The following is a 27,625-nucleotide window of genomic DNA, read 5'->3' on the forward strand; positions in this document are numbered from 1 at the left end:
TACAAAAATTAGCTGGGTGTGGTGGTGCGCACCAGTAGTCCCAGATACTCGGGAGGCTGAGTCAGGAGAATTGCCTGAAGCTGGAAGGCAGAGGTTGCAGTAAGCTGAGATCACGCCACTGCACTCCAGCCTGGCACCTGGCGAAAGAGCAAGACTCTGTCTAAAAAAAAAAAAGAATATTTTAATGCTATAATAAAGATTTGGAAAAAATCTTCTTAAATAAACCTTTATTCTCACACCAATGGTCCGATCTAAGTTATAAAAGGAGGCTTATTCAAAATATTCCTGTATTGGCCAGTAATTACAGAAATGAAAGCATTAGTATGTTCACATGAGAAACATAATGAAAAGAGAGCCTATCTTCTTATATTATCTATCAACTTATAGTATCTACTTATATCCAATACTATGTGATTAGACCAGACAAAAAATAGAGTCTATGATTGTTTCTATTTTACATTTTACCTTAGTACATAACACAGATTTCTGATCAGTCTTTGAATTTAGGTTCTACAAATATGCAATAAAGATAGCTTCATGAGAATAAAGCTACCAACCAGAAGAATATAACATTTTGCTGACATTTCACTACATCTGCCATAAATATTCAAGTTGCTTGCTATGAAGTCAAATAATACACAAACCAAGTAGTTGTTTAATGAGGGCAAAAGTACCTGAAGTTTTCAATTACTTTAAAAATTAAAAGCTTAAGTACCCCCAACTTGAAAAATTAAGTTTCTCTAATGAAATCTTGTTTCTACCAGGGCTTTTAAGTCACATACAGGATTGAACCTGAGGCTGAGTATATATAAGGAAGCTAGCTAAAATTTTACAATTTTAAGACAGCCAGTTGGATTTACCACAAAAATTTAAATATACTTTTTGAAACAAACAAGACAAGGGCTCAAGTGAAGTGCAGTTATTTGATGCTATGTGTATTTAACAAATAGATAAGATTTTAAACCTGTATAAAGTTTACCTGTATACTAGAATCTCCCTTTATACATTTTGCTCCTTCTATTATAGCCATGTATGAGAATCTCAGTTGATCAGGGGTTTGAATAAGACCCATTCGGTATTTTCTCATGTTCAATAACACTTGTTTAATGTTAATATCATCTCCTTTTTCCATCTGCAAGAAAGGCAAAAATGAGTCAAGTCTTTCGTTTTTGGAACCCAGGAAATAGAATTAAAGCAGGATCATTGCTAAAATTTTTGCTATGCATTTTCTCCTCTGAAAGAACAAGTGTAATTTAACCCTGCAGCTGTAATGCTATTTATACAACTATCCAAACCTACTCATCCCTCCCCACATCTCAATCCCTCAAGCAGTAGATGGAGGAGTTTGATTCTTCAGCTAAGTCACAAGTGATTCAAAGTTAATCACTGCAATATTATTCCTTCTGGCCAGTCATTGGTCAAAGGAAAGATTTATGATTAGTTCTGGCTAGTATAAGGACTTTTTTTTTTTTTTTTTTTTTTAAAGCCATGGCAGGAGTCAACCTTTCTGCTCACTGCCCCTCTGTCTTCTTCATGTCTGCACTACAGACACAATGTCTGGATATACAGCATCCATCTAAAGATGGTGTAAAAGAGGCCAGGCATGATGGCTCACCCCTGTATTCCCAACACCTTGGGAGGCCAAGGAGGGCAGATAACCTGAGGCCAAGAGTTCGAGACCAGCCTGGCCAACATCTTGAAACCCCATCTCTAATAAAAATTCAAAAATTAGCTGGGTTTGGTGGTGCACACCTGTAATTCCAGCTACTTGGGAGTCTGAGGCAGGAGAATCACTTGAACCCAGGAGGAGGAGGAGGTTGCAGCAAGCCTGAGATCATGCCACTGCATTCCAGGCTGGGCAACAGAACGAGACTATTGCAAAAAAATAAAATAAAGAAAGATGGTGGAAAAGAGAGTCACTAAAAGCCCAAATCCACAATAACACTGCTGAGCTACAGCACTGCCACTCTGGTCTATTGACCTAGTGTTAGAAACCCCAACACATAGGCCCACCAAAAAAAAAAAAAAAATTGATGAAGTAATGGTTGGTAGGGAACAGGCATCATTAACAAAATAATCACCAGAGTTTTTAAACTTTAATGTAACAATTTAATTTTGATTGAAGTATACTATATATACAGAGTGGTAGAGTAATACAGTAGATGTGTTAAGACTCAACCATTCCTAATTCCTAGCTTTCATCAGAGGCACAACATCTGAAATGTTCTACCAATATCATCACTCCATTGATCAAGCTCCTTGTATATGTGTTTACAATGAATAGCATCATCATATTAATTCACCTGAGAGTCTACTTTGTGCTAGCAGTCATGTTGGAAAGCATAAGAATGCTGATATAACTGCAATGAAGCATAGCTAAGTTTTACAGAGACACAGAAGAGACTAATAGAGGGCCTTAAAATCAAGGTGAAGTACATCAGTCTAGTGTCAAGTGTGGTGGCTCACATCTGTAATCCCAGCATACTGGTAGAGTGAGGCAAAGAGGATCACTTGAGCCCAGGAATCTGAGACTAGCCTGGCCAAAATAGTGAGACCCTGTCTCTACTGAAAAAAAAAAAAAAAAAAAGTAAAAACTAGCTGGATGTGGTAGTGCAGGCAGCTACTTGGGAGGCTGAGGTGGGAGGATTGCTTGAGTCCAGGAGGCTGAGGCTGCAGTAAGCAGTGATTGCACCACTGCACTCCAGCCTGGGTGACAGAGCAAAACCCTGTCTCTAAACAAAAAAAAAATCCTCACCAGCCTGACTACAAGACAAGCTAAATTGCCTAGGTTACTGATAATCTTAGAACATGCTCAGAAAGCAGGAACTAAGCTACAGGGACTACTGAAGGAATAGATGGCATGGAAATCAAGGCAGATAGTATTACTGGTGGGTTTGATTCTGTAACAAAAGGAGGAAGAAAGAAGACAGAAGTTAGAAGAAGTACAAGGGCAAACAGAAGTTCCATATATCCAACGTAAGAAAAAAATAAAGGTCCTAAAAAGAGAAGAAAAGATCTAGACTGTATAAAGGCTGGGACTGGGAATGATTAGTGGAGAATCAGCCCTTGGGGGCACAGACAGGAACCTCCGGGGAGTAACAGTAACACTGCCATTTATGGAATGCTCAGAAAACAGGGACTCTTCTAAGTGTCCTAAATGTATTAATTCATTGAATTCTCTCAGCAACCCTGTGAAGTATGTCTATCATTATCCCTAGTTTTTAAATTAAAGAATTAGAAAGTAGTTGTCTAAGAAGAAATTCAATGTTACATATGAATTTATATTTGAAAAAATGGGGAGGAGGGACCTATTATTTCTACATTACAAAGCTACTAGGAAGAAAAACATCTTCTTCGGGATCTCTAAAATCATCTTGGATACATTCCCAACAGTCATGAATAAGAGGCAGTTGCAAGGGTAGAAATGAGATTTTTAGGTTTCTCCAAAAGAAGTTTAAGTTGAAAAACCTCAGTTCTGGGATACATCAGAGCTTATTCCTTGCTAGCGGAAACTATTTTTTTAAAAAATCAATGAGATTAAAATGAGAGCATAAGAAGCACTTACCAAAACAAGACAAGTGTCTACCAGAGAGAAGGTGCCAGAGCGCCCAATGCCTGCACTACAGTGGATCACCGCAGGCCCGTGGTCGGGGTTCAAGGAGCCAGATTCTCTCACTTTAAACAAGAAATTGAGAAATGAAGCTGGTGATTCAGGGACTCCAAAATCTGGCCAGGTAGTATAATGAAAGTGAGATATTGTTCTGGTTTCACCACTCTAAAAAGTGAAAATCAAGGGAGGAGAAGTTAGTTCTAATTTTTTTCTTTTAAAAAACTACTTCAGAAAGATCATGGGTTTTGTGTAATCCTTTTAAGCCGAAGGGATGTTTACACAATGATTTTTCCATTTCTTTTCTGACAATCCCATATACAAATTAGGGAAGATTTTCTTTAGTGGAAATTTGGGATATATTAATAATAGCTAACACATACAACACTTATTATTTTGGAGGCCTGTTCTAAGCAGTTTACTTATTAACTCAACCCACACAATAATCCTATTAAAACCTATTTTTCAGATGAGGAAACTGAAACAAAGGGTAAGTAGTTTGCCCAAGGTAACATAGCTGGAACATGGCACAACCAGGATTTGAAGCAGCCTGGGGCAGCCTTTGGCTTCTCAGCTACTAATCTGTACCATACACATTACCAATATTTTCTTTAGTTCTGGCATGAGTGGGCTATTTTTTTCTATTTTAAAAATTGTCTACCAGTGTAATTTTACATTAATGTGTTCCTTTTTATGAATTTCAAAGTTTATTTTTTAAATACAATCTCTCATTTACATGATTTATCTTTTAGATTCTGCTACACAGGCACAGAGGAGCAACTCAATAATTAGTCTAAAGAAACAATCTTTATATTTTTAATTGGAATTGTTCCTCTAATTGTTGCCTTTCCCTATGGCAATAATTTCCAATCCTAAAGCTGTTTGTATGCCTTTGCTGATGTGCTAAGATGGTTTACCAACATGCTAAATGTTTCCTGTCTCTTAAGCCTGCCTGGCATTCACTATCTCTTCCTGGATATTCCTGATGATTTGAATTTCTAACTCATTATGAAAACGTTCCTTAGCTTTTTGCCAATTGCCTTTTGCCCCAAGGAGCACTTCTCTGCTTTATACTCTTCATTTGTGTAAACGAAGCAGTGGTCTTTCACTAATACCTCTTTGTGCAATTTTTCAGTTTTATTGTAGGACTTTTTTTTTTCAGGGAGGAGGCATAGAAACCACGTAAAAAAACCTTGACATGTTTAATGGTCAACAGCTAAAGATTATTATAATATCCTGCTCCCAATAAAGATTTTCAAAATTAGAAGTTAGCTTTCATTTTAAAAATACATATTTTCCTATTTTGCAGTAGAAATTAAAGACTCCTCAGTCCTAGACTTACTATACTAATAAAATACAGTGAAAAAATATTTTTAAAAGTGCATACTTTCAGTGACCTTTTTAAAACATCCACCCTTAATAATTTCAAATATATTGTGATCCACAAGTTCTCAATATACTAATGCCACTAAAAAATTTCTCCATTACAAATTAAAATGAACAGTTTCTAGATTTCAAGGCATTTCTTTTTAAATTAATTATGCTAAGTGAACAAAGTCAGGCTAAAGGCTATATACTATACTATTCCATTTACATGACATTCTAGAAGGCGGAATCACAGAAACAAAAACCAGATCAGTGGCTGCCTGAGGCTGGGGGTAGAGGACAGGACTGACTGTACACAAGCGGCACAAGAACATCCGGGGCAGAGGAGAGGTGACAGAACCAATCTACATTTCTGTTGTGGGTGGTGGTTACACAAGTGAATGCACTGTCAAGTCACACAATTGTACACTGAAAGGAGTCAATCTTATTGCAGGTTAAAAAAAAAAGGTGAACTAAATTTATTGCGTTAAAAAAGGAAATTCAAAACATTCCAAAATATGAAGGGTAAACGGCTTTCACAAAGCAGCAGTTAGGCAGTTAACAAGGTAATACCGACACAGGAATGGGCTAGAGAGGTGGGTTAACAGTGAGGCGGATACAGTTATCTCAAAGGCTTTTCATTCAAACAGTTATGATTCCAATGGACGTTCATAACCCACTTTGTTTCTTACTTGCTGTGGCCACTGGAAGGACCAGACTCAGTCTGGATGGGCCTTCATGAGGTCCACTCTGAGCAAGGACCTGCAGTGCTCTGTGGGCTGTGGCCCAGCACTCCTGTGGGGTTCTGCACACAATTACGTCATCATGTCCTGGCTCAAACATATGGTTACCCCACAATCTTAGGCGTTGGCTTGCTTTCTCTTTGCTTGGATGATTTTGACTGAAGGCTAGTGGTCTCAATTTTTTTCAAGTTGAGGTCATGCTGCCTGGGATACTGGAAGCCAGTTCCTAGAAATGCTCACGACTATCTGTATAATACAGTCTTTCCACTAATAGATTTTTGAAAATCAGTTGTTTTTTTTCCCCCCTATAGAACCAGGACTTTTTTGACAGGTTGATTTTAATTAATTTATCCTTACAGAAACAAGATTCAAAAAACACAGCTTTCCAAAAATCATGTAATTCACAGTTACAAAGAACCACATGAAGGCATAAGAATCGCATGTTTACTACTCTGGTATAGAAATGTTCATATGCATGGATGGACACCTTTCTCTCTTTTTCATGAAGGAAAAAAAAAAGAGAGCGGGGGAAAAAAAGGTTGCCAAAGGATAGAGAGCTAAAACAAAATTCATCTTTATTCCAAACAAGGTCTGCATTTATACTTTACAATATTTGGCAAACTTATTTTCAAAACTGTGGAAGCACCCTTTTCTTCTCCTTGGTCACCAAGTCACACGAGTTCTCCTCTGGTCCCCAGCTGGCCTCCCCACCCTTCTCGCTGCTTCACCCTACTCCCCACATATACCCAGGTTACACCCACAATTATAGGCAGCCATTCCACACATGCCTGCCAAGTTTCCTGTATAAAACTCTGCATTACGTATACCACATTCTACACAAAATGTCAGTGGCTTGCTGTTCTTTTCAAGGCAAAATCCCATTTACATTTTTAAAAGAGAATTCTAAATTTAAAGTCTTTAAATAGGGATGTCAAACTTGCATATATGAGGCCAGGAGGATAATCTGTGAGTTGGGCAGATGTAACAACAGGAGTTGTTAGGCCACAGCAATTTAAGTGTATGCCCTGTTCACAGCCTTCAAATGCATGTTAATAATCATCATAAATATATAATAAAATTGGCCGGGCGCGGTGGCTCAAGCCTGTAATCCCAGCACTTTGGGAGGCCGAGGCGGGTGGATCACGAGGTCAAGAGATCGAGACCATTCTGGTCAACATGGTGAAACCCCGTCTCTACTAAAAATACAAAAAATTAGCTGGGCATGTTGGCACGTGCCTGTAATCCTAGCTACTCAGGAGGCTGAGGCAGGAGAATTGCCTGAACCCAGGAGGCGGAGGTTGCGGTGAGCCGAGATCGCGCCATTGCACTCCAGCCTGGGTAACAAGAGCGAAACTCCATCTCAATAAATAAATAAATAAATAAAATTACACACTTTCCAATTATCATAAAAAATCTATACAGCTCTATGACCCCAAGCCCAATTACTTTCACACTTTAGGTATATATGGAAGGTACCAAGATTTTGTTTCTAAAAGACTTTCACTAAACCCGTTTTGTCATCTGTAAACAGGGTTAATACTACTACTTACCTTACAAAGCTGTTATAAGGAATAAATGAAACAATTAATGTGAAGTGCCTGCCATATCCCTGCACATGGTAAACGCTTAACAGATAATGGCTATTTGTAAAACAACTATACTTACCAATTGCCTTTACTGTGGTCCCTAGAAAGCTCCAGTCAATTGTAAAATTCAACACATTTTCAACCTCTTCATTGGGTATTTCCTCTACACCTAAACAGTGACAAAGTCTGTCAACCCTATCTCCTAACCAGATGTCAAATCTGTACCTTCACTATCACTGCCTTAGTTGAGTCTCTCATCAATTTTTGTCAGGGTCAGTATTTACTGACTGCAATTCATTGTGAAAGACAGACTGAACTCACCAGATCAGGAGGAGTGGCAGAAACAGCTAGGAGCAGGCCTGCATTCCAAGCAGAGAGAAAGCAATCTGCAAAGGCATGCCATCTACCGTCACCAAGGAATTAACTTATTAGAGAAGTCTGTCTTTTAGCTTGTACAAATGCTGGGTACCCGAAGGAGGAGGTAGACAAGGAGGCAAGGCCCAGGATGAGCTGGATCTTGGTCTTGTGCACTGGACAGAGACTTTTTTGGTAATCAATGGAAGCCACAGAAGGATTCTTAGAGGGTGGAAAGATTGCCATCTGTGTTTTACAACACTCACTCAGGTACAATGCCTTAAAAATGTACTCTGTGCAAAAGCAAGGGAGTACCAAGGCAGCAGGTAATTTCCAACCCCTTGGAAGCTAAAAACCTCATTATGTAGTCAAGATTTATATAGAGAGAAGTACTGAACAAGCCAGTAGAACAGAAAAAGCGTTAAGAAGAATCACAGCTGTTACGAATGAATGTGTCATAGATATATGTTAGGAGAGACCTAAGTAAGAAGTGGGCCACACGGGTTACTGAAGGACATGTAGGATATAAATAGGCAGAGAAAAGAAAGGACATTCTAGGTAGAATAAACTGTTTAAACTATTTTGAACCAAATCCCAGCTGAGCATTATAATAGTCAGACTCATCTTGCTAATCTACAGGGACAGGAAAACAGAAGACAGTCAGCAGTATAACAGTATTCCTGGAACTCACTAAACATAAAGCTGGCCATCAACATTACGGAAATAGTGAAGGGCAACTGAAAACAAAAAACTGAAAGACAAATAAGTATTCTAGATGACCCTATTTTTCAAAACCCCTCAAAATGATCTCCACAGGCCATAAGCCACAGGCCACTTTGAAAGCAGAGATGCATTAAGTAAGTGACTGTAAAGGGCTCCCGGTAGGTCAGTTTGCTGCTCCATTAGACTGGAGGAGGTACAGGGCTTGCTGAGAACATAGCTTTACCTCTGGACTTGTTAACAGACACAAGTCAGACTCCATTAGAAGCAAACTGGTTCTCTGCACCCCAGGGACCTCAATAAAGATAGAGATCTGCAGGCTGAGGTTGGCTATCAGCCCCTACTTCATCATCACTTTCTCTCACTCCCTTGGTTCTTTTCTTCTCTCTTTTCAACTACCTCCCATTCCTATTGTCCCTTCCAATTCATTACTATTACAAAAAGGAAACTGATAAACTAAAAAAGTAATTGTGGCTGCCACATTATGTCTGAAATACTGTCATGATATTAACTCACTTGATTTTTAGAGGAATCCTGTGAAGTAGGTATGTTATTACCCTCATTTTACAGATGATAAAACAAGTACTGTTTATCATTTATAGTAAACTAATGTGACCCAAGTCTGATTCTTAGAGTTTATTTACTTAGGCAAATGTAATTCTACCTTTCATACTGAAATGTTACTTTAGCCTTCTAAAGAATAAAGAATCCCTAGTTCTTAGGAAAAATTATAATGTAGGACACAAATTCTTGCTATTATATTATGGTATGTTCTAAATAAACCCAGGCCAATAAAAAAATCCAGGGATCATGTCATTATACCACACAGTTGCCAGCAACTAAAACACAGCGGCTGGCCAACTCACATGACGGCCTCAACTCCAAAAAGATGCTTCAGAATCGATAATCTCTCTTCACAACAATTGGCATCTTTTCTTTTCTTTTCTTTTTTTTTTTGAGATGGAGTTTTGCTCATGTTACCCAGGCTGGAGTGCAATGGCGTGATCACGGCTCACCACAACCTCCGCCTCCTGGGTTCAGGCAATTCTCCTGCCTCAGCCTCCTGAGTAGCTGGGATTACAGGCATGCGCCACCATGCCCAGCTAATGTTTTGTATTTTTAGTAGAGACGGGGTTTCACCATGTTCACCAGGATGGTCTTGATCTCTTGACCTCGTGATCCACCCGCCTCAGCCTCCCAAAGTGCTGGGATTACAGGCTTGAGCCACTGCACCTGGCAACTGGCATCTTTTCAAAACGACTTATCCCCATGTCAAAAGTTAGGAGATGGCCAGGCGAGGTGGCTCACACCTATAATCCCACCAATTTGGGAGACTGAGGTGGGCAGATCACCTGAGGCCAGGAGTTTGAGATCAGCCTGGCCAACACAGCAAAACCCCAGCAGTACTAAAAATACAAAAAAAAAAAAAAAAATAGCCAGGCGTGGCACTGCACACCTGTAGTCCCAGCCACTTGGGAGGCTGAGACAGGAGAATCACTTGAATCCGGGAGGTGGAGGCTGCAATGAGCCAGGATCATGCCACTGTACTCAAGCCTGGGCAACAGAATGAGACTGTTTTAAAAAATAGAGGGGATCAGGAGAACTAATGAGTTCAGTCTGTCACTTATTAGCTAAGTAATCTATGGAAAAATTCCCGTAACTTAATGGATTTAATATAACTATTCTTTATAATATAAAACATGGGGATAATAAGAATATTTACACTATTCACACTAACTGAAGACTACTGGTCAAATGATATATATGTGAAAGCATTTTGCAACCTGATAAAACACAAAAATTATTTTTTATTATTATTTAAGGTATAATCAATTCTCAGTAAGGACTGTTTCAGAAATAGGGAAATACATCTATGTCCTTCATCTAAATCAATTTTAATGCCATAAGCAAATGAGTTAATTACCTAGGCTAAATACCAAGAGAAGATGATTCAGAGAACTGTGAGAACCTTGTGGAAATACAGTTCTGTTTCTGGGAATAAGCAATGAGCTCATTAGCCATGCGTGGCGGCACACACCTGTAGTCCCAGCTACTCGGAAGGTTGAGACAGGAGAATCACTTGAACCCAGGAGGTGAAGGCTGCAATGAGCCAATGCCACTGCACTCCAGCCTGGGCATTCTGTTTCTGGGAATAAACTCAGTCCAGCATCAAAAAGTTATTGATGTATCTCAATGCAGTTTAAGACACATGTCAATGGAAACAGCTGGGACAAAATAAATATACTAATGGGAATTTATAAATAAATCTTAAGAATTACTATTCCTAATTTTGAGCCTTTTTTTTTTTTGAGATAGTATCTCACTGTGATGCCCAGGCTGGAGTGCAGTGGCACAACTGCAGCTTACTGCAACCTCCACCTCCCAGGTTCGATCGATTCTCCTGCCTCAGCCTCTCAAGAAGCTGGGATTACAGCTGCCTGCCACCACGTCCAGCTAATTTTTTTTCCATTTTTAGTACAGACAGGATTTCACCATGTTGGTCAGGCTGGTCTTGAACCCCTGACCTCAGATGATCCACATGCCTCAGCCTCCAAAAGTGCTGGAATTACAGGTGTGAGCCACCGTGTCTGGCAATTTTGAGCCTTTTTAGGTGACTCCAGAGACTGCATACTAAGCTTAGTTATAGATGTCATGGGAAGCTGGACAGAAGGAAAACCAGAACCTAGGCCTTACACACACAGCATGCACCTGTGCTTACTCAAGTGCTTACTCAATGTAGCAAAAAACACAAGTGTTCCAAGGGATCAACCATAAAAGGAACTGCCACACATCTAAAAAGCAGGTATATATAACCCTTCTCTTTAAAGCTTTTTTGTGCTGTTAATGATCACTTAATTTACTTAACGGTTAACTAAAACAGTATTTCACTTGTAGACTATATAAATTCCTAAAATCATATTAGGCTAACCAGTTTTCCTATTTTTGAGCTATCATAGTTTCTATTAGCATCTCGGAATTACTCTTATTTCATATTTTCTAGCTTATTCTAATTATAACACAAAGAAGGCAAAAGAGGTAAATGGGAAAAGAGGGAGCAAAGCCTTGGCAACAGCAGGTTCATAACCCATTACGTGTATGTATCTCAACCAAGGCTCAAGGAATAGTTCACATGTTTCTGGGAAAGAAAAACACCAGTAAGGCCTGGCAGGTGGCTCATGACTGTAATCTCAACACTTTGGGAGGCCAAGGTACAAGGACTGCTTGAGCCCATGAATTTGAGACTAGCCTAGACAATAAGGCAAGACCCCATCGCTACAAAAAAAATAAGAAAATTAGTTAGGTGTAATGGCTCATGCCTGTAATCCCAGATACTCAGGCGGCTGAAGTGGGAGGACTGCTTAAGGCCAGGAGTTGAAGGCCACAGTGAGAGCTATGATCATGCCACTATACTCCAGCCTGGGTGGCAAAGCAAGACTGTCTCAAAAAACCAACTAACCAAACAAACACCCAAGTAAATGTTCTTGAGACCACATGCTACATTTATATATGTATATGTACATGTATATATATATATATGTATATACACACACATACATACACACACACACACACACACATATATCACACCATTATATGTATATGTGTGTATATATATGTCACATCATTTTCTCCCAATTCAATAAAGACAAATTCCTGTGTCATGAATCACTTAACAATAGTTTTCTAAGTTATTTTCTTGTTATTTTTTTGCCTGTCACAAGTCCTGGGAGCTACTGCTTCCTGGGTATCTACTGAGGTCAGGTGCTCTGCATACACATCTTCACTTGACTTTCAGGACAGCCCTGGAGGGGGAGGCGTGGTAACCTCCATTTTATGGATCAAGGAAGGGCACAGGGAGAGTGGGGAACAAGTCTAAAGTACACCTCTCCTAAGGAGCAGAGCTGGATTTGAATTCAGGTTTGCCAGATTCTAAAGCCCTCTCTATCAATCCCCATGTATTTCTATTAATTAATTTTCAGCCCTCAAATATCCATTTCAACTTCGAAATTCTTAGTTTCTACTGTTTCTTCAGAGTCTTCAGAAAGCTACTACATGCAGGCACACAAACTAAAAACAAATGATTATGAGTAGATACTACAAGTATTACCCAAATGCATGTGCTTATCAAACTTCAAATCTAGTAATAAATAATTCTTTAAACCATCATATGAAGTCCAGACTTTTGGGCAAGAAAGGTCTTACATTGGTATTTTCTAATTGTAGTAGATGTACTGTATAATACGACTTCACATCTTCTGACAAGAGCTTCACACTGAATCCTGTTTCTTTAAACAGCATCTCTTGGTCATCTGTTGGCCAGTACTGTGCACATTTAACCTAAATTTAGAAATATGTATAGGATTTTTTTTTTTAGTTTATAGATACCATGAAACCATAAAGTTAAAAAATGAAAACAAACCACACATGTACATGCTATATTTTTACAAATACCCAAAACTAGTAAGTCACTAGTATATTCTATGCTTAACACATTAGTAAGATTGAAATTTTATAGCTGGGCGCAGTGGCTCACACCTGTAACTCTAGTCTTTGGGAGGCTGAGGTAGGTGGATCACCTGAGGTCAGGAGTTTGAGTCCAATCTGGCCAACATGGCAAAACCCTGTCTCTACTAAAAATACAAAAATTAGCTGAGTGTGTTGGCGGGCACCCGTAATCCCAGCTACTCGGGAGGCTGAGACAGAAGAACTGCTTGAACCTGGGAGGCAGAGGTTGCAGTGAGCAGAGATCACGCCACTGCACTCCAGTCTGGGTGACAGACCAAGACTCATCTCGGGGAAAAGAAAAAAAAAAGATTAAAATTTTATCTTTTTTTTTTTTTTTTTTTTTGAGACAGAGTCTCGCTCTGTCATCCAGGTTGGAGTGCAATGGCATGATCTTGGCTCACTGCAACCTCTGCCTCCCAGGTTCAAGCAATTCTCCTGCCTCAGCCTCCCGAGTAGCTGGGATTACAGGCACCCACCAACACACTCAGCTATTTTTTTGTATTTTTTAGTAGAGATGGGGTTTCGCATGTTGGCCAGGCTGGTCTTAAATGCCTGACCTCAAGTGAGCCACCCACCTCAGCCTCCCAAAGTGGCAGGACTACAGGCATGAGCCACCACGTTTGGCTTTATAAAGCATTTTTAAAGTATTCCTGTAACTTATACACTAAAAAAGCCATAATAGATATACTCATTAAATAAAAATTTATCATTTTTAAAGCATGATTACCTATGTTTTAACATCATAAAATTATCAAACCCTTGCAACAATTTTATCTTCAAAATAAATGTGGCCGAAGAGGTTTTATTTTACAAGTATTTTCCATAAATACCTATGAATCTGCTACTCAATATTCCATCTAGGGCCAGGCACGTGTGACTCACGCCTATAATCCTAGCACGTTGGAAGGCTGAGGTGGGCGTATCATTTAAGCCCAGGAGTTTGGACTGGGCAACATGGTGAAATTCAGCCGGGGCAACATGATGAAATCTTGTCTCTACGAAAAATGCAAAAAATAGCCGCGTACAGTGGCGCACCCCATAGTTCCAGCCACTCAGGAGTCTGAGTGGGAGGATGATCTGAGCATGGACAGACGAGGCTGCGCCACTGTCCTCTAGCCTGGATGACAACACTGAGACCCAGTCTCAAAACAAACAAACAAAAAATGACATCCAGAAATAACATTATGTATTTGCTTACTAAAATTAAAGTGGGGGAGAGAATGAGAAGATAAGCCCCTTTTACCTAGAGTAGCTACATTTGGCAGAACTATTGATAAAAAATCTGTGACAATAAACACATCTTCCCAAATGCCAAAGTATGAAGCCAGCAGACTGAAGCAAGGTGAAATAGTCATTTCACTAAGAAAAAAACACCAGAAAAAGTTATTTTTAAAAAATTGCCATTTCTCTTTTTTCCAATTCACAAACAGCTACAGATGAACAATAAAAATTTCTCCAAAACCAATAACTACTATGATTAATACTTTAAAAGGTGCTAAAAGACAAATAAATGATATAAGAAGCAAAAGAATATAAATAAGAATTAGAACAACTCAGAAACAAGGTGACAGAAGATAGAAAAGTTCAAATAATAGAACACATCATTTCAGAAATGAGGATTAAACTAGAAGGAAAAGAGGAATAAATATAATAGATAATAAAGCCTTAAGAGGAAAAGGAAGATTTTTTTTTTTAAAGAGACAGTCTTGCTTTGTAGCCTAGGTTGGAGTGTAGTGGGTAACCTTGGCTCACTTCAGCCTCAAGCAGTACCCCAACCCCAGCTGGGACTCCAGGTGCATGCCACTATGCCTGGCTACTTTTTTGTACTTTTTGTAGAGGCAGGGTCTCACTTTGTTTTTCAGGCTAGTTGCAAATTCCTGGGCTCAAGTGATCCTCCTGCCTCAGCCTCCTAAAGTGCTGGGATTATAGGTGGGGGCCTTCAAACTTGGCCAGAAAAAAAAAAAATTAGATAAAACAGAAATAAAGAGAGAGATGGATGGGCAAGGTGGCTCATGCCTGTAATCTCAGCACTTTGCATGGCCGAGGTGGGTGGATGACAAGGTCAGGAGATAGAGACCATTCTGGCTAACACCATGAAACCCCATCTCTACTAAAAATACAAAAATTAGCCAGGTGTGGTGGCGCATGCCTGTAGTCTCAGCTACTTGGGATGCTGAGGCAGAAAAATCCACTGAACCTGGGAGGCGGAGGTTGCAGTGAGCCAAGATCACACCACTGTACTCCAGCCTGGGCGACAGAGTGAGACTTGGTGGAAAAAAAAAAAGAGAGAGAGAGAGAGAGATAAACAGGATTAGAAAGAATGTGACAAATAAAATAGGCAAGGAAAATCCAACACATGTCTAATAAATAGGAAGACTCAAAGAACACTAAAGCAAGCAAGGGAGCAGAACAAATACTAAGGACTGTAATTCAACAAATATTTCTTTTTTAAAAAAGTATTTAAAAAATAAGAGGGCCGGGCGCGGTGGCTCAAGCCTGTAATCCCAGCACTTTGGGAGGCCGAGGCGGGTGGATCACGAGGTCGAGAGATCAAGACCATCCTGGGCAACATGGTGAAACCCCGTCTCTACTAAAAATACAAAAAATTAGCTGGGCATGGTGGCGCGTGCCTGGCATCCCAGCTACTCAGGAGGTTGAGGCGGGAGAATTGCCTGAACCCAGGAGGCGGAGGTTGCGGTGAGCCGAGATCGCGCCATTGCACTCCAGCCTGGGTAAAAAACTCCGTCTCAAAAAAATAAAATAAAATAAAATAAAATAAAATAAAATAAAATAAAATAAAAAATAAGAAAAAAGTATTTGAAGTCGAACACTCAAGAAGGCATCATGTACCAGGAAAAACTGACCCAGAATGACCGATCACTAAGACATATTTTTGGTAAAACTAATATCAGAAAAAAAAAATTATTTGAGTAGTGTAGGTAGAAAGAACAAGAGACTTACAAAGGAAATAAAATAAGATGTCCATTAGACTTTGGTGGAATACCAGAAGGAAATGGAAAAATGTTTATGTTGTTCAAAGAATAGCACGTGAGCCAAGTATTTTATATCCTGGCAAACTGACTTTCAGATATTACGACAACAAATGAACCATCACTGACATGTAAAAAAATCAGAGATGCTGGGTACGGTGGCTGATGCCTGTAATCCCAGCACTCTGGGAGGCCAAGGTGGGTGGATCACCTAAAGTTGGGAGTTCAAGACCAGTCTGACCTACATGGTGAAACTCTGTCTCTACCCAAAATACAAAAAATTAGCCGGGCGTGGTAGCACATGCCTGTAATATCAGCTACTTGGGAGGCTGAGGCAGGAGAATTGCTTGAACCCAGGAGGCGAAAGTTGCGGTGAGGGGAGATTGTGCTATTGCACTCCATCCTGGGCAACAAGAGCGAAACTCTGTCTCAAAAAAAAAAAAAAAAAAAAATTCAGAGACTATAATGCCCACAAGTCCCTCCTTAGGATGCACTAAAGAATGAGCTTTAGTCAGGATGACTGGAGAGACAGCAACAAAGATGGTTGATGAATATTTAATAATACTTGTTTATAGAACGAAGAGTCTACGAGAGATGCAAAGGAGAGACTACAGTTTGTAAAATACAACTTAGAAACACCAGGAAGAGAATGAAAAAACATATCAAAAATTATAAACCATTTTCGGCCGGGCTCAGTGTCTCACACCTGTATCTCAGCACTTTGAGAGGCTGAGGCAAGCAGATCATAAGGTCAGGAGTTCAACACCAGCTTGGCCAAGATGGTGAAACCCCATCTCTACTAAAAATACAAAAAAATCAGCAAAGAGTGGTGGCACGTGCCTGTAATCCCAGCTACTCAGCTTAGGAGGCTGAGGCAGAGAATTGCTTAAACTTGGTAGGTGGAGGTTGCAGTGAGCCGAGATCACGCCACTGCACTCCAGCCTGGGCGACAGAGTGAGACTCCATCTCAAAACAAAACAAACAAACAAAAAACCATTTTCAGTAATTATTTTGGTAGTAGATGATATCATGATTATGGTTATGTTTTGTATGTGATATGGGAAGAAGGAAATGAGTCATTATAAGACAGTTTACATCTCTCATATCTTTGAGAAGCAGGATTCTTGGTATGAAAAAGGGAATAGTAGATATAAGATGGAAGGAGCTAGGCAACTGCTACAGTCCCAAATTTGAATTGTAAAAATCATTATGAACTCTTCTGGTATGTTATCTTAATATACACGTATTGTTCCTTAGCTTTTGTCCACTGAAAAGTCCTAAAAACAATGTCCAGTCCAATAGCAATACATATCCTTATTTTTGTTGTGTGAAATATTACTGCCCATTAAAAAAAACCAAAGCTCCTTAGAGAATTGGCTGATTCCAGGTCTGGGTGGCAAGTTTGAGATGAGTCTGCAATACGCAGTCATTCCACAGAGCAAGAAAAAAAAATTTTTTTTTGAGACAGGGTCTCACTCTGTCACGCAGGATGGAGTGATCACAGGTAACTGCAGCCTCAACCTCCTGGCCTCAAGTGATCCTCCTGCCTCAGTCTCCCAGGTAGCTGGAACTACAGGCACATGCCACCACGCCCAACTAATTTTTATATTTTTTGTAGAAACAGAGTTTCACCAAATTGCCCAGGCTGGTCTCAAACTCCTGGGCTCAAGTGATCCACCTGACTCAGCTCCCCAAAGTGCTGAGATTACAGGTGTGAGCCACCACACCCAGCCAAGGAAACAATGAAAGGTTTGTTAAAAAAGACTTAGGGCGGGGTGAGGTGGCTCACACCTGTAATCCCAGCACTGCGGGAGGCTGAGGTGGACAGATCACTTGTGGTCAGGAGTTCAGGCCAGCCTGGCCAACACAGTGAAACCGTCTCTACAAAAATACAAAATTAGCCAGGCATGTGGTAGGTGCTTGTAATCCACTTACTCAGAGCCTGCAGCAGGAGGATCACTTGAACCCGGGAAGCAGAGGTTGCAGTGAGCTGAAATAATGCCACAGAGCAAGACTCTGTCTCAAAAAAAAAAAAAAAAAAAAAGGATTCAGGACCCAACCTAAATAGATTGCTGTTAGCCAATGACAGGATAATTTGATCAAAAATAAGGAAAATAACTGCAAAGGAGTGAAATGAATGTTTAAATTTAAATCCATAATAATTCATCCTCTCCTGCCACTCTCCACCAGAAAAACTCCTAATTGGTCATCTGTTGAGGAGAGATGACCTCAATAGGGAATCAACGTGTTTTAGAAAATTGCTTTTAAGTGGTCCACTAGAATGGGAAGTTTCTTTTTATAGAATAAATATTCCAAAAAAAATGAAGAAGTAATGACAGAATTGAATTATCACCATCTTTAACCCCTAATGAATTAAGGAGCTAAGTCCTGACCAATAATGGCTGTTAATGTAATAAAAAGAACAATAATCAGACATTATGAGTCTCTTGATGAATAACACATTACCCACCACCTATGAAGTAATCATCCCCAAAATAATTAAACCTGACTCTTGTTAACCATTTAGGTCCAACCACCATAAACTTAATTTCTAAATTCTGGTGGCAGTGTTATCTTATTATAATTATACTCCAAAATGAGAGAAATAAAATGTGCAAATCATTTAGTCTGCAATGCTGCTCAAACCGACAATGTCATAATCCTTAACTTTTTTTTTTTGTGGAGTCTCATTCTATTGCCCAGGGTGGGGTGCAGAGGTTTTGAGATGGATTCTCACTCCGTCATCTAGGCTGGAGTGCAGTGGCACAATCTTAGCTCACTGTAACCTCCACCTCCCAGGTTCAAGTAGTTCTCCTGCCTCAGCCTCCCAAGTAGCTGGGATTATACCTGGCTAATTTTTGTATTTTTAGTAGAGATGGAGTTTCACCATGTTGGCCAGGCTGGTCTGGAACTCCTGACCTCAAGTGATCTGCCTGCCTCAACTTCCCAAAGTGCTGGGATTATAGGTGCGAGCCACCATGCCCGGCCTAATCCTTAAATGATATTGAAAAACCATTGTAAATGACTATGCTGACGCTGCTGGAAATTCTGGCATGTCATTGCTACATCCTGATTAGAAGTGGATTCGGAAATTTTCATTCATCATTAAAAACCAGCAATTATGAATGTAGAATAAAGTAAGAAATCTGAAGTAGAATAGTACAAGATCTTAAAGCTGGAAGAGACCTTACCAACAGTACTTCCTAGGCATTCTAAAGATCTAGTTATCACTGCTAGTCAGTATTTATTCCATTATATTTCTATCCTGGAGATGAGAGGTCTGCAACTGTTATATAAATACTTTAGGGAAAAGGATACATGAGTTTTTCTGGTCAGAAACACTTTGACCACCAGCCTTTAGCAACAAAAAGCATCTTTAGGCCCGATGTAACTCCTTAGCAATTAAAGGCCAAAACTAAGGAATACTGGCCTGAAAATGACAATCTTTATATGCTGATGATCACATACAGTATACTAAGTTGTAAATATTAAGTATTACTCACCGATTCTTTCTCCACTGTGCGATTCAGCATGACAACTGCTTTGGACTTCTGCTGCCAAACCATAAGCCAGAAATGGCAGCATGTGTTAGGAAGTGGACCCTATGAGGAGAGAGGAGAGAGAACAGATGAGGGAAGGAGACAGAGCAAGGCTCCAGGAAGGACTCATCAAGTCTGCTCCTGGCATGTTACAAGACAGACAGTGGATGGGCTTATAAGAAGTAAACCAGGACTTCCAATTCACCTGATTTCAAAAACAGGTCTGTGCCAGTTAGGATTTTTGGTTATAAACGATCAAAACTGACTTTCATTTACTTAGGCAAAAAAGGAATTGTTTAAGATGGCACGTAGCTTTCAGAGTTGAGGACTAGAGAGCCAAGCTTGGGTAGAAACCAAGGCACAGGCAAAGTCCTGCTCCAAAGAAAGTCAACCTGGGACACTGCTGTTGATACTGTCACTAATATCCCCTTGTTTTTGCTGGCACTGCCATATGAAGGTGGCTGTAGTACTGACGTATAATCTATAGGCGAAGCAGAGACAAAAATCACAGGAGTATCTGATTGATCATGTTCTAGCTGCAAAGAAGGTAGACAAAGGAAATTTCTGTTCTCTTCATTTTCTATAGCAGAAAGAGAAGACCTGCCTCCCACACATCATAGAAGATCCATGAGGAAAGAAGTCTGTACCATCAATGGCTAGCCAACCAACTCAAGTTAGCTACAAAAAGATTTCTAGAAAAACTAGGAATCGGGCCGGGTGCAGTGGCTCAAGCCTGTAATCCCAGCACTGTGGGAGGCTGAGGCGGGTGGATCACGAGGTCAAGAGATCGAGACCATCCTGGTCAACATGGTGAAACCCCATCTCTACTAAAAATACAAAACATTAGTTGGGCATGGTGGTGCGTGCCTGTAATCCCAGCTACTTAGGAGGCTGAGGCAGGAGAATTGCCTGAACCCAGGAGGCAGAGGTTGCGGTGAGCCGAGATCGCACCATTGCACTCCAGCCTGGGTAACAAGATCGAAACTCCATCTCAAAAAAAAAATAAAAAGAAAGAAAGAAAAACTAGGAATCATTAAAGTACCTGAACCACAATGAAACCGTTAATCTACAAATGTACAGTATGTACAACCTCAGTGGAAGAATATTGGACAGAGTTTAAAAAGGTCAATAGTCTATGTTACAACAATGCCAAGGGGTTAAAAGCAAAATATTTACATACTTCCAATTGCCTTCACATTTTAATGATAGCATAGGGTAAAAGAAAGGACTAAGAGATGAAAAGTCTATGCACAAATTTTACCTAGTTTTAAATGAGAAGGTTAAAATGAAATGTAGTTTTGCTATACCTAAAATAACTCTGAACATGCATTCAACTTACATGGAATGTGGCAGAGTAGTAACAGGAGCAGAGTCAAGGGTGGGGGCCAGGGCTGCCCAGAGCTTCAGACCCACATGCAACAAGGGGGTTAAGGTGGTTCTAGACTACTTTAAAAAGCATCTTTTTTTGTTGTTTTTCTGAGATGGAGTCTCTGTCACCTGGGCTAGAGTGCAGTGTTATGATCTCAGCTTTCTGCAACCTCCTCCTCCCAGGTTCAAGCAAGTCTCCTGCCTCAGCCTCCCAAGGAGCTGGGATTACAGGCACCCACCACCACACCTGGCTAACTTTTCTATTTTTAGTAGAGACAGGTTTTATCATGTTGGCCAGACTAGTCTTGAACTCCTGACCTCAAGTAATCATTACAACCTCAGCCTCCCAAAGTGCTAGGATTGCAGGAGTGAACAACAGTGTCCAGCCAACTAAAAGCATCTTTAGGCCTGGTGTACTCCTTGATATACAGCAGATACTCAATAAATATTACTTAAATGAATAAATCAAGGTTAAGCTGTAAAAATGCTAAAAGTCTACTGAGGATCCTGACAAACTACAACCTACTATTTGAGAACAGTATTTTCCTTACTCAACAGATTTTTCTATTACTTGATCTGCTTCCAAAACAAAACATACAGTCTAAAGGTAAAAACAGCAATGAATAAATCCCCAGTAAAATGAATGCTCTTTTCTTTCATCTAAAAAAAAAAAAAATCAATGGATGTAGCAATTTGCCAGTGAGGTTACTCCTTGGTATGTACACACAATCACACCCCATGCCATTCCACTGGTGATTCTAAACTAAATAATAAACAGGAACACCGCTGCTATAGAATAAAGGACACTGTTTGTTTGTTTTTCCAGGACAGAGTCTCACTCTATCACCTAGGCTGGTATGCAATGGCACAATCTCAGTTCACTGCAACCTCTGCCTCCCAGGTTCAAGCAATTCTCCCTGCCTCAGCCTCCTGAATACCTGGGATTACAGGCGTGCACCACCATGCCCGGCTAATTTTCGTATTTTTAGTAGAGATGGGGTTTTACCATGTTGGCCAGGCTGGTCTTGAATCACCTCAGGTGATTCGCCCACCTCCGCCTCCCAAAGTGCTGGGATTACAGGCATGAGCCATTGCGCCCTGCCACAGGTTTTTAAATCAGAGGGACAGAGATTCACATCTCAGCTCTTCCATTTACTAGCAATGCTACCAATTTTCTTCATCTGCAAAATAGACATAATATACCAAGGAGCTGACTTTTAAAAAATACTAATTCTTAAAACTCAGAAGAAAAAGATGTTTGAAATAATAATTTACAAAGGACAATCAGAAGAGCTGGGGTAATAAGCATTTCGCATCTCTAGTTTTCTGTATCCCCCATTCCAAACAACCTGCCAAGTACAAGGGCAAAAGCTAGACTGAGATGCTGACTTGGCTCTCGAACAGCTTGCAACGGAGGCAAGGAGAAGTACTTGTATGACTAATGGACACAGTTAAGTACCACAAAATTATGGGTAAATTAAACCACCAGGTATTAGGGAGCAGGAAAGGCTGGGAAGAAAACTACAGAAGAATCTCAAAAAATGTCCTAATGCAGAGGGGGAATGCAGAAGAATGGGAGGCTGAGGTTGTAGTGAGTTGAGATCGTACCACTGCACTCCAGCTTGGGCAACAAGCGTAAGGCAAAGTGCATGATTGCAGGACATATTTGGGAAAACACAAATAGATCCGTGAGGTGGAAGTGGAGGGTTGTAGTGGGCAACTACACCACTAGAGTGACAGGAACGGTAGCAAAGGGAGACCTTAAAAAGCTGCTGCAATAGGACAAGTGTAATTGAAGAGAGCTCTGAAAAAGGGCAGGGGCAACAGAAGATCAGAAAGAACTTAGCAGATGAAGACAGTTTCAATCCCAATGAAAAAAATAGGAAGGCAGCTAGCTTGGTAAATAAGATACAGAATGTGCAGATTTTGAAATCCAGTAAAAATATCCAATAGAGACCTGAAAAATATGTACAGAAATTCAGGAGCCAAGAAAAATCCAGAGACAGGTTTCTGAGTTCTTGCATTAAATATGCAGGGCTCCTTCAGGACACACACAGCGATAAGAGGTTCAAAAACAATCAGTAGGAGGCTGGGTGCGGTGGCTCAAGCCTGTAATCCCAGCACTTTGGGAGGCCAAGGCAGGTGGATCACCTGAGGTCAGGAATTAGAGACCGGCCTGAGCAACATAGTGAAACCTTGTCTCTACTAAAAAATAGAGAAATGAGTTGGGTGCGGTGGTGAGCACCTGTAATCCCAGCTACTCGGGAGGCTGAGGCAGAAGAATCACTTGAACCTGTGAGGCTGAGGTTGTAGTGAGCTGGGTGACAAGAGTGAGACTGCCTCAAAAAAAAAAAAAAAAAAAAAAAAAAGTTATTTAACGACTCTGGATCTTCTTAGATTCCTCATGTATAAAATAAAGGCAATACTATTTACCACAGAGGGTTGTCCTATGGTTTAAATTATACAGAGCATGTAAAAGCAGTCATTCTGATTCAAGTTAGGTTTTCAAAAATCTAAATATTATGGTCTATCTTTTGAGTATTTAATGACAGCACCATTAATAAAGTCTTTATTACTTGATGAATAAACAGTAGCTGCGGATACACAAAAATCTCTCCTATTATCTTAGAATGGAAGGAAAGTCATGGTTATATACGGGTGTGGCTGATATGCTCAGAGGCAAGCGGGCAGAAGGCCAAAGGGAGCACAGGGCCTTACAGCTGGACCTCTGGAGCACCTGGTCTCAGCACCCACTCAGGTCCTCGAAGACAACCAGAAACCAGCTAGGGCTTGGCATACTCTCTGAAGATGTATGTGAGGCAGGGGGAGGAACAGAAGAGCCGTCCAGGACCTCTGGTTTCGCCACAGGGTATGGGAAGAGAAACAGAAGAAGCTAAGAAGAATTAGCAGAGCTCTGTGTCAAATACAACATGAGGAACACAATCTGCCCAAAGAACTGGCCTAAGCCATTTCATAAGAATTTTCCTTCACAGAACACATAGTATCAAATATAACTTGGCTTTTATCTTAAATACTCAAAGGTGCAAAACTTTATAATGTCCAAAATTTATTACATCGCCAGAAAAAACTGAAATACCATTTCAATTCCAAAAGAAGTCAAGATATACTTTTACCTATGATTTAAAGCAGAACAACCACAAACACACCATTTTCAGGCATTTGCTTGGTATTGTACTACTTGCCTGTGTTAAGATGTAACTCCTTTGTGCCTCTTCCATGTCAACTAAGCTGGCATTAATATAATCATTCTCAGCATTCTGCAGTTTAACACGACTGTGATCATCTAAAAATAGAGAATGATAAACCACAACTGTCATTTCAAACTTACGGTTTTTAAAATCTCCATATTAATATTCTAGGTATTTAAAAAAGGATAGAAGAATTAAGAAAAATAAATTAGCACCATAGGAGAGCTGAGACAAATCCTAAATTATTCTCTACTTTTTTTTGTAGGGAGTATAAAATGTAATCTTGTTTGTTACTATAGTGCTAGAAGGGAAGTGCTTCTGCTTGTAGCACATTAGCTGTTGTGACTTGAAAAAAATCAACTAGAGTGAAACACAGTAAAATGAATAAAGTACTTACCTTCCTAAAAGTAAAAGGATAATTCACATTCTTGGTGCCTAAGAATTCATCAGTCTACCTACAAAATGATAACTAATCTCAAATCGATGAAACTAGATGTCCAAGATAACTGTATTTCACCCTATCCACTTCTCAAAAGATATTAATTCTACCATGTTTAAATAAATTTTAGCACTGAACTGTGTTTAGGTTAAATGCTGAAAATATTTAAAGACAGTTGGAAGATTCCAATTGTATTCTTTCAAAGACCACTGAAAACACTTCACTACTTAGACTCTGTTAACAGTTCAGATATATTTCTAGTTTTTAAAAGTAAAAATCTTACAGACTAAGAATTTATACTAATTTGAAAGTGAAATACAAAACATGACCTTATACATTTAGATGGGAAAGGAAGAGAAGCATGACACAAGGAGGAAAAGCCCATGCATAACAATAGAATTAACTCGGAATCTTCAACATACAGCTGCTGGATGCATATCACTGAACTGTAAAATGAAAAGTTTAATTCTAGAGAATGCATACTATTACAAAGTTTATCTCAAAGAAATCTATACTAAACAGCCAGTCTCTCCTTACTTTGAAACTAAAAAAATGTTTATATTATCTCCATATGAAAGAAAATGTTAAATGGCTTTAGTTTCACACATCAATTTATCTGAGATGTTTCTGCTGGACTGAACCCAAGACCTCTGTAAATATTACATGTCATTTGCCAACAGGAAAACTAAGATCTTGTTATAGTAAATCACATGTATACTAGTGTTCTCGGAAAGATGATGTCAACAAGCACTTTTTCTAAAGTCATTTTTTTTTAAACAGTTTAATCACCCTTTAACTGTTAATATTATGTGAAATAATAAAAAGGTCAGCAACCTAATTAAGACCACATATCTCCTAGACAACATACCAAAAAAATAATGCCTGGTTTTAAAATACTACACAATTTTAAAATTAAAGTTCCACTAAAATATCACACCAAAGGAATGTATTTCCTCATGTTGTAATCACAGAAAGAACACAAACCAAAGGCTACTCATATCTATTGCACAACTGAAAAGAGCTATTTGGCGAACACGCTGTAGGAATCCGTAAAACCCGGGAAGGTCTACCTCACAGGGTGCTGGGAATCCGGTTACCCCACATGGCACTACCCCACATCTTTGCCCAGCTAAGGAGGAAGTAAAACTGAAGAAAGACCTTTAGCAGTTTGGCTTTAAGAGTATTTGATACCCCACCCTCAGGACTCTGAACTTAAATTCACTGCTGTTTTTTTCTTGAATCTGTAAAATATGCACCAGGTGTTACCTCAATGCTTTATAAGCACAGTAACCATGCACCAGAAAAGCAGAGATTCAGTTCTGGGAGGCAGTGAGGAGGAGGGTGCTACCTGCAGGGCACTGGGTCTGCAGGGCTCAGCCCTGGGCAGTGGCCTCGATTCCTGTCTAACATTAATTTATACAAAGTCAGCAGAAGCAAAGGAACAGTGAATTTTCTCAGAAGTTTTTTTTTTTTTTTTTTTAATTTTGCTATCAGATAATAAATACTAAAAAAGAAAGGTAATCCTTGGAAAAACTCTATAGCTATTTAGAACTGGCTATAAATGTTGTTTGAGCCTATATTTTCTTCTCAAGGCTGATTAAAAACAAAACTCAAATGCCTACATCACTACATATTATTTTAATTCTTCTGTTCTATTAAGAATAATACGTATGAAGGAAAAATGAAAAATAATTTTAAAAGAAAAAATCAAAAAGAAGAAATAAAACTTTAATATAAATTAAAAATTAATAGTTATTTTAAAACTTTTAAAAGATTAATACTGAATAAAAAGTATATATAACTTTTTGATTTAGAAGAGACTGTAGAGAAAAAACAAATACATCACTTGATTGGAAAAGACTGAATATACACATTACAGGAAGTGAAACTATCAAAGCCTTTTTATGAGAAACTGTGTGTGACTTTATAACTTATATTCTTTAGTGAAGATCACAAAGAAGGGCACTACCTATTCTCCAATTAAGAATCACAACACACAGTTTTGAGTTCGTGAGAGCATATACAGGTTCCCTTACAACTAAGTCACAGGTCTCTTTTCCAGAGACCAGATACCATCAGCCAGCCCCAGATCTGTAAACTAACCACTAAAAACCAAACTTTTGAATTCTTAATGAGAAAACACAGAAAGGTACATCCTTTCTCCTCTTCCAAAGGAACCTCTGAAATGAGATTATCACAACGGCAGCATCTCATAACCTTTGGGCTATGTAAGTAAGTCCCAAAGCCCACAATACTTTACCATAAGCGTAAGTCTGGCTACCTCCCTCTTTCCAATCTTTTAAAGGATCCAGTAAAGGGAGAAAAATGAAGCTAGTTCAAACTCTTTTGCATGAGATACCACAAAAGCAACCAAACCACACTTCCACAGGAAATCTTATTTTTCAACCTCTACTAGCATCAGTAGCAGAACTATCAAGAAATACACTTTTTTTTCTACAGGCATCATCTGCCTTAATTCTTGTTACTGAGTGAATGAAGAAATGCAATACCCAAATAGAACTGTGGGTTATAAATTGAATAAAAATTAAGCCAATTTCTGAAAGGAGTCCATTCACCTCCTACCCTCAAACAGCGTGTTTTCTGAGAAACAGCTCCACCTCTCAAGAAATGACTACTGCTAGCCATGGCTGTGCTGACAATACAGATTAGTTTCCTCTTTCAATACTGTCATCATAAGTTTTAAAAAAAAACAAAACCCACAGGTTTCACCATATATATCGTTATTGTAAAGCCATCTCCTTTTGGAAAGTTTTCTAGGTCAAACAGAGAGGATGATTTGTATTCATTGTAACTGGTTACAATTCATCCTCAACAGGTTACATCCCGGCAAAGATTAAGAATCCTTAACTTACGGCCTGGCGCCGTGGCTCATGCCTGTAATCTCAGCACTTTGTTGGGGCAAGACGAGTGGATCACCTGAGGTCAGGAGTTCAAGACCAGCCTGGCCAACGTGATGAAACCCCGTCTCTACTAAAAGTACAAAAACTAGCTGGGCGTGCTGGCAGGCGCCTGTAATCCCAGCTACTCAGGAGGCTGAGACAGGAGAATCGCTTGAACCTGGGAGGCGGAGGTTGCAGTGAGCCGAGATCACACCTCTGCACTCTAGCCCAGGCCACAAGAACTAAACTCTGTCTCAAAAAAAAAAAAAAAAAAAAAAAAAATCCTTAATTTACAAGTC

The 27,625-nt window shown here is 39.5% G+C and overlaps 1 protein-coding gene across 4 annotated transcripts in view; it reads right to left on the reverse strand.

Annotated features, from left to right (window-relative positions):
* The window catches only part of PTPN2 (protein tyrosine phosphatase non-receptor type 2), a 113,899-nt gene that overhangs the window by 32,294 nt on the left and 53,980 nt on the right, over positions 1 to 27,625 (reverse strand). For 3 of the 4 annotated variants that reach the window (XM_010335594.3, XM_003924869.3, XM_010335593.3), the window contains exons 3-7: positions 23,982 to 24,082; positions 19,375 to 19,473; positions 12,579 to 12,713; positions 3,566 to 3,775; positions 980 to 1,132 (exon numbers count right to left, since the gene is read on the reverse strand). In XM_010335594.3, coding sequence (XP_010333896.1) covers positions 980 to 1,132; positions 3,566 to 3,775; positions 12,579 to 12,713; positions 19,375 to 19,473; positions 23,982 to 24,082 — 698 coding nt within the window. The remainder of the gene's footprint in view (positions 1 to 979; positions 1,133 to 3,565; positions 3,776 to 12,578; positions 12,714 to 19,374; positions 19,474 to 23,981; positions 24,083 to 27,625) is intronic. The other variant, XM_010335595.3, reaches the window with a different exon arrangement.

Source organism: Saimiri boliviensis, chromosome 13, assembly GCF_048565385.1.
Source record: "Saimiri boliviensis isolate mSaiBol1 chromosome 13, mSaiBol1.pri, whole genome shotgun sequence".
NCBI lineage: Eukaryota > Metazoa > Chordata > Mammalia > Primates > Cebidae > Saimiri > Saimiri boliviensis.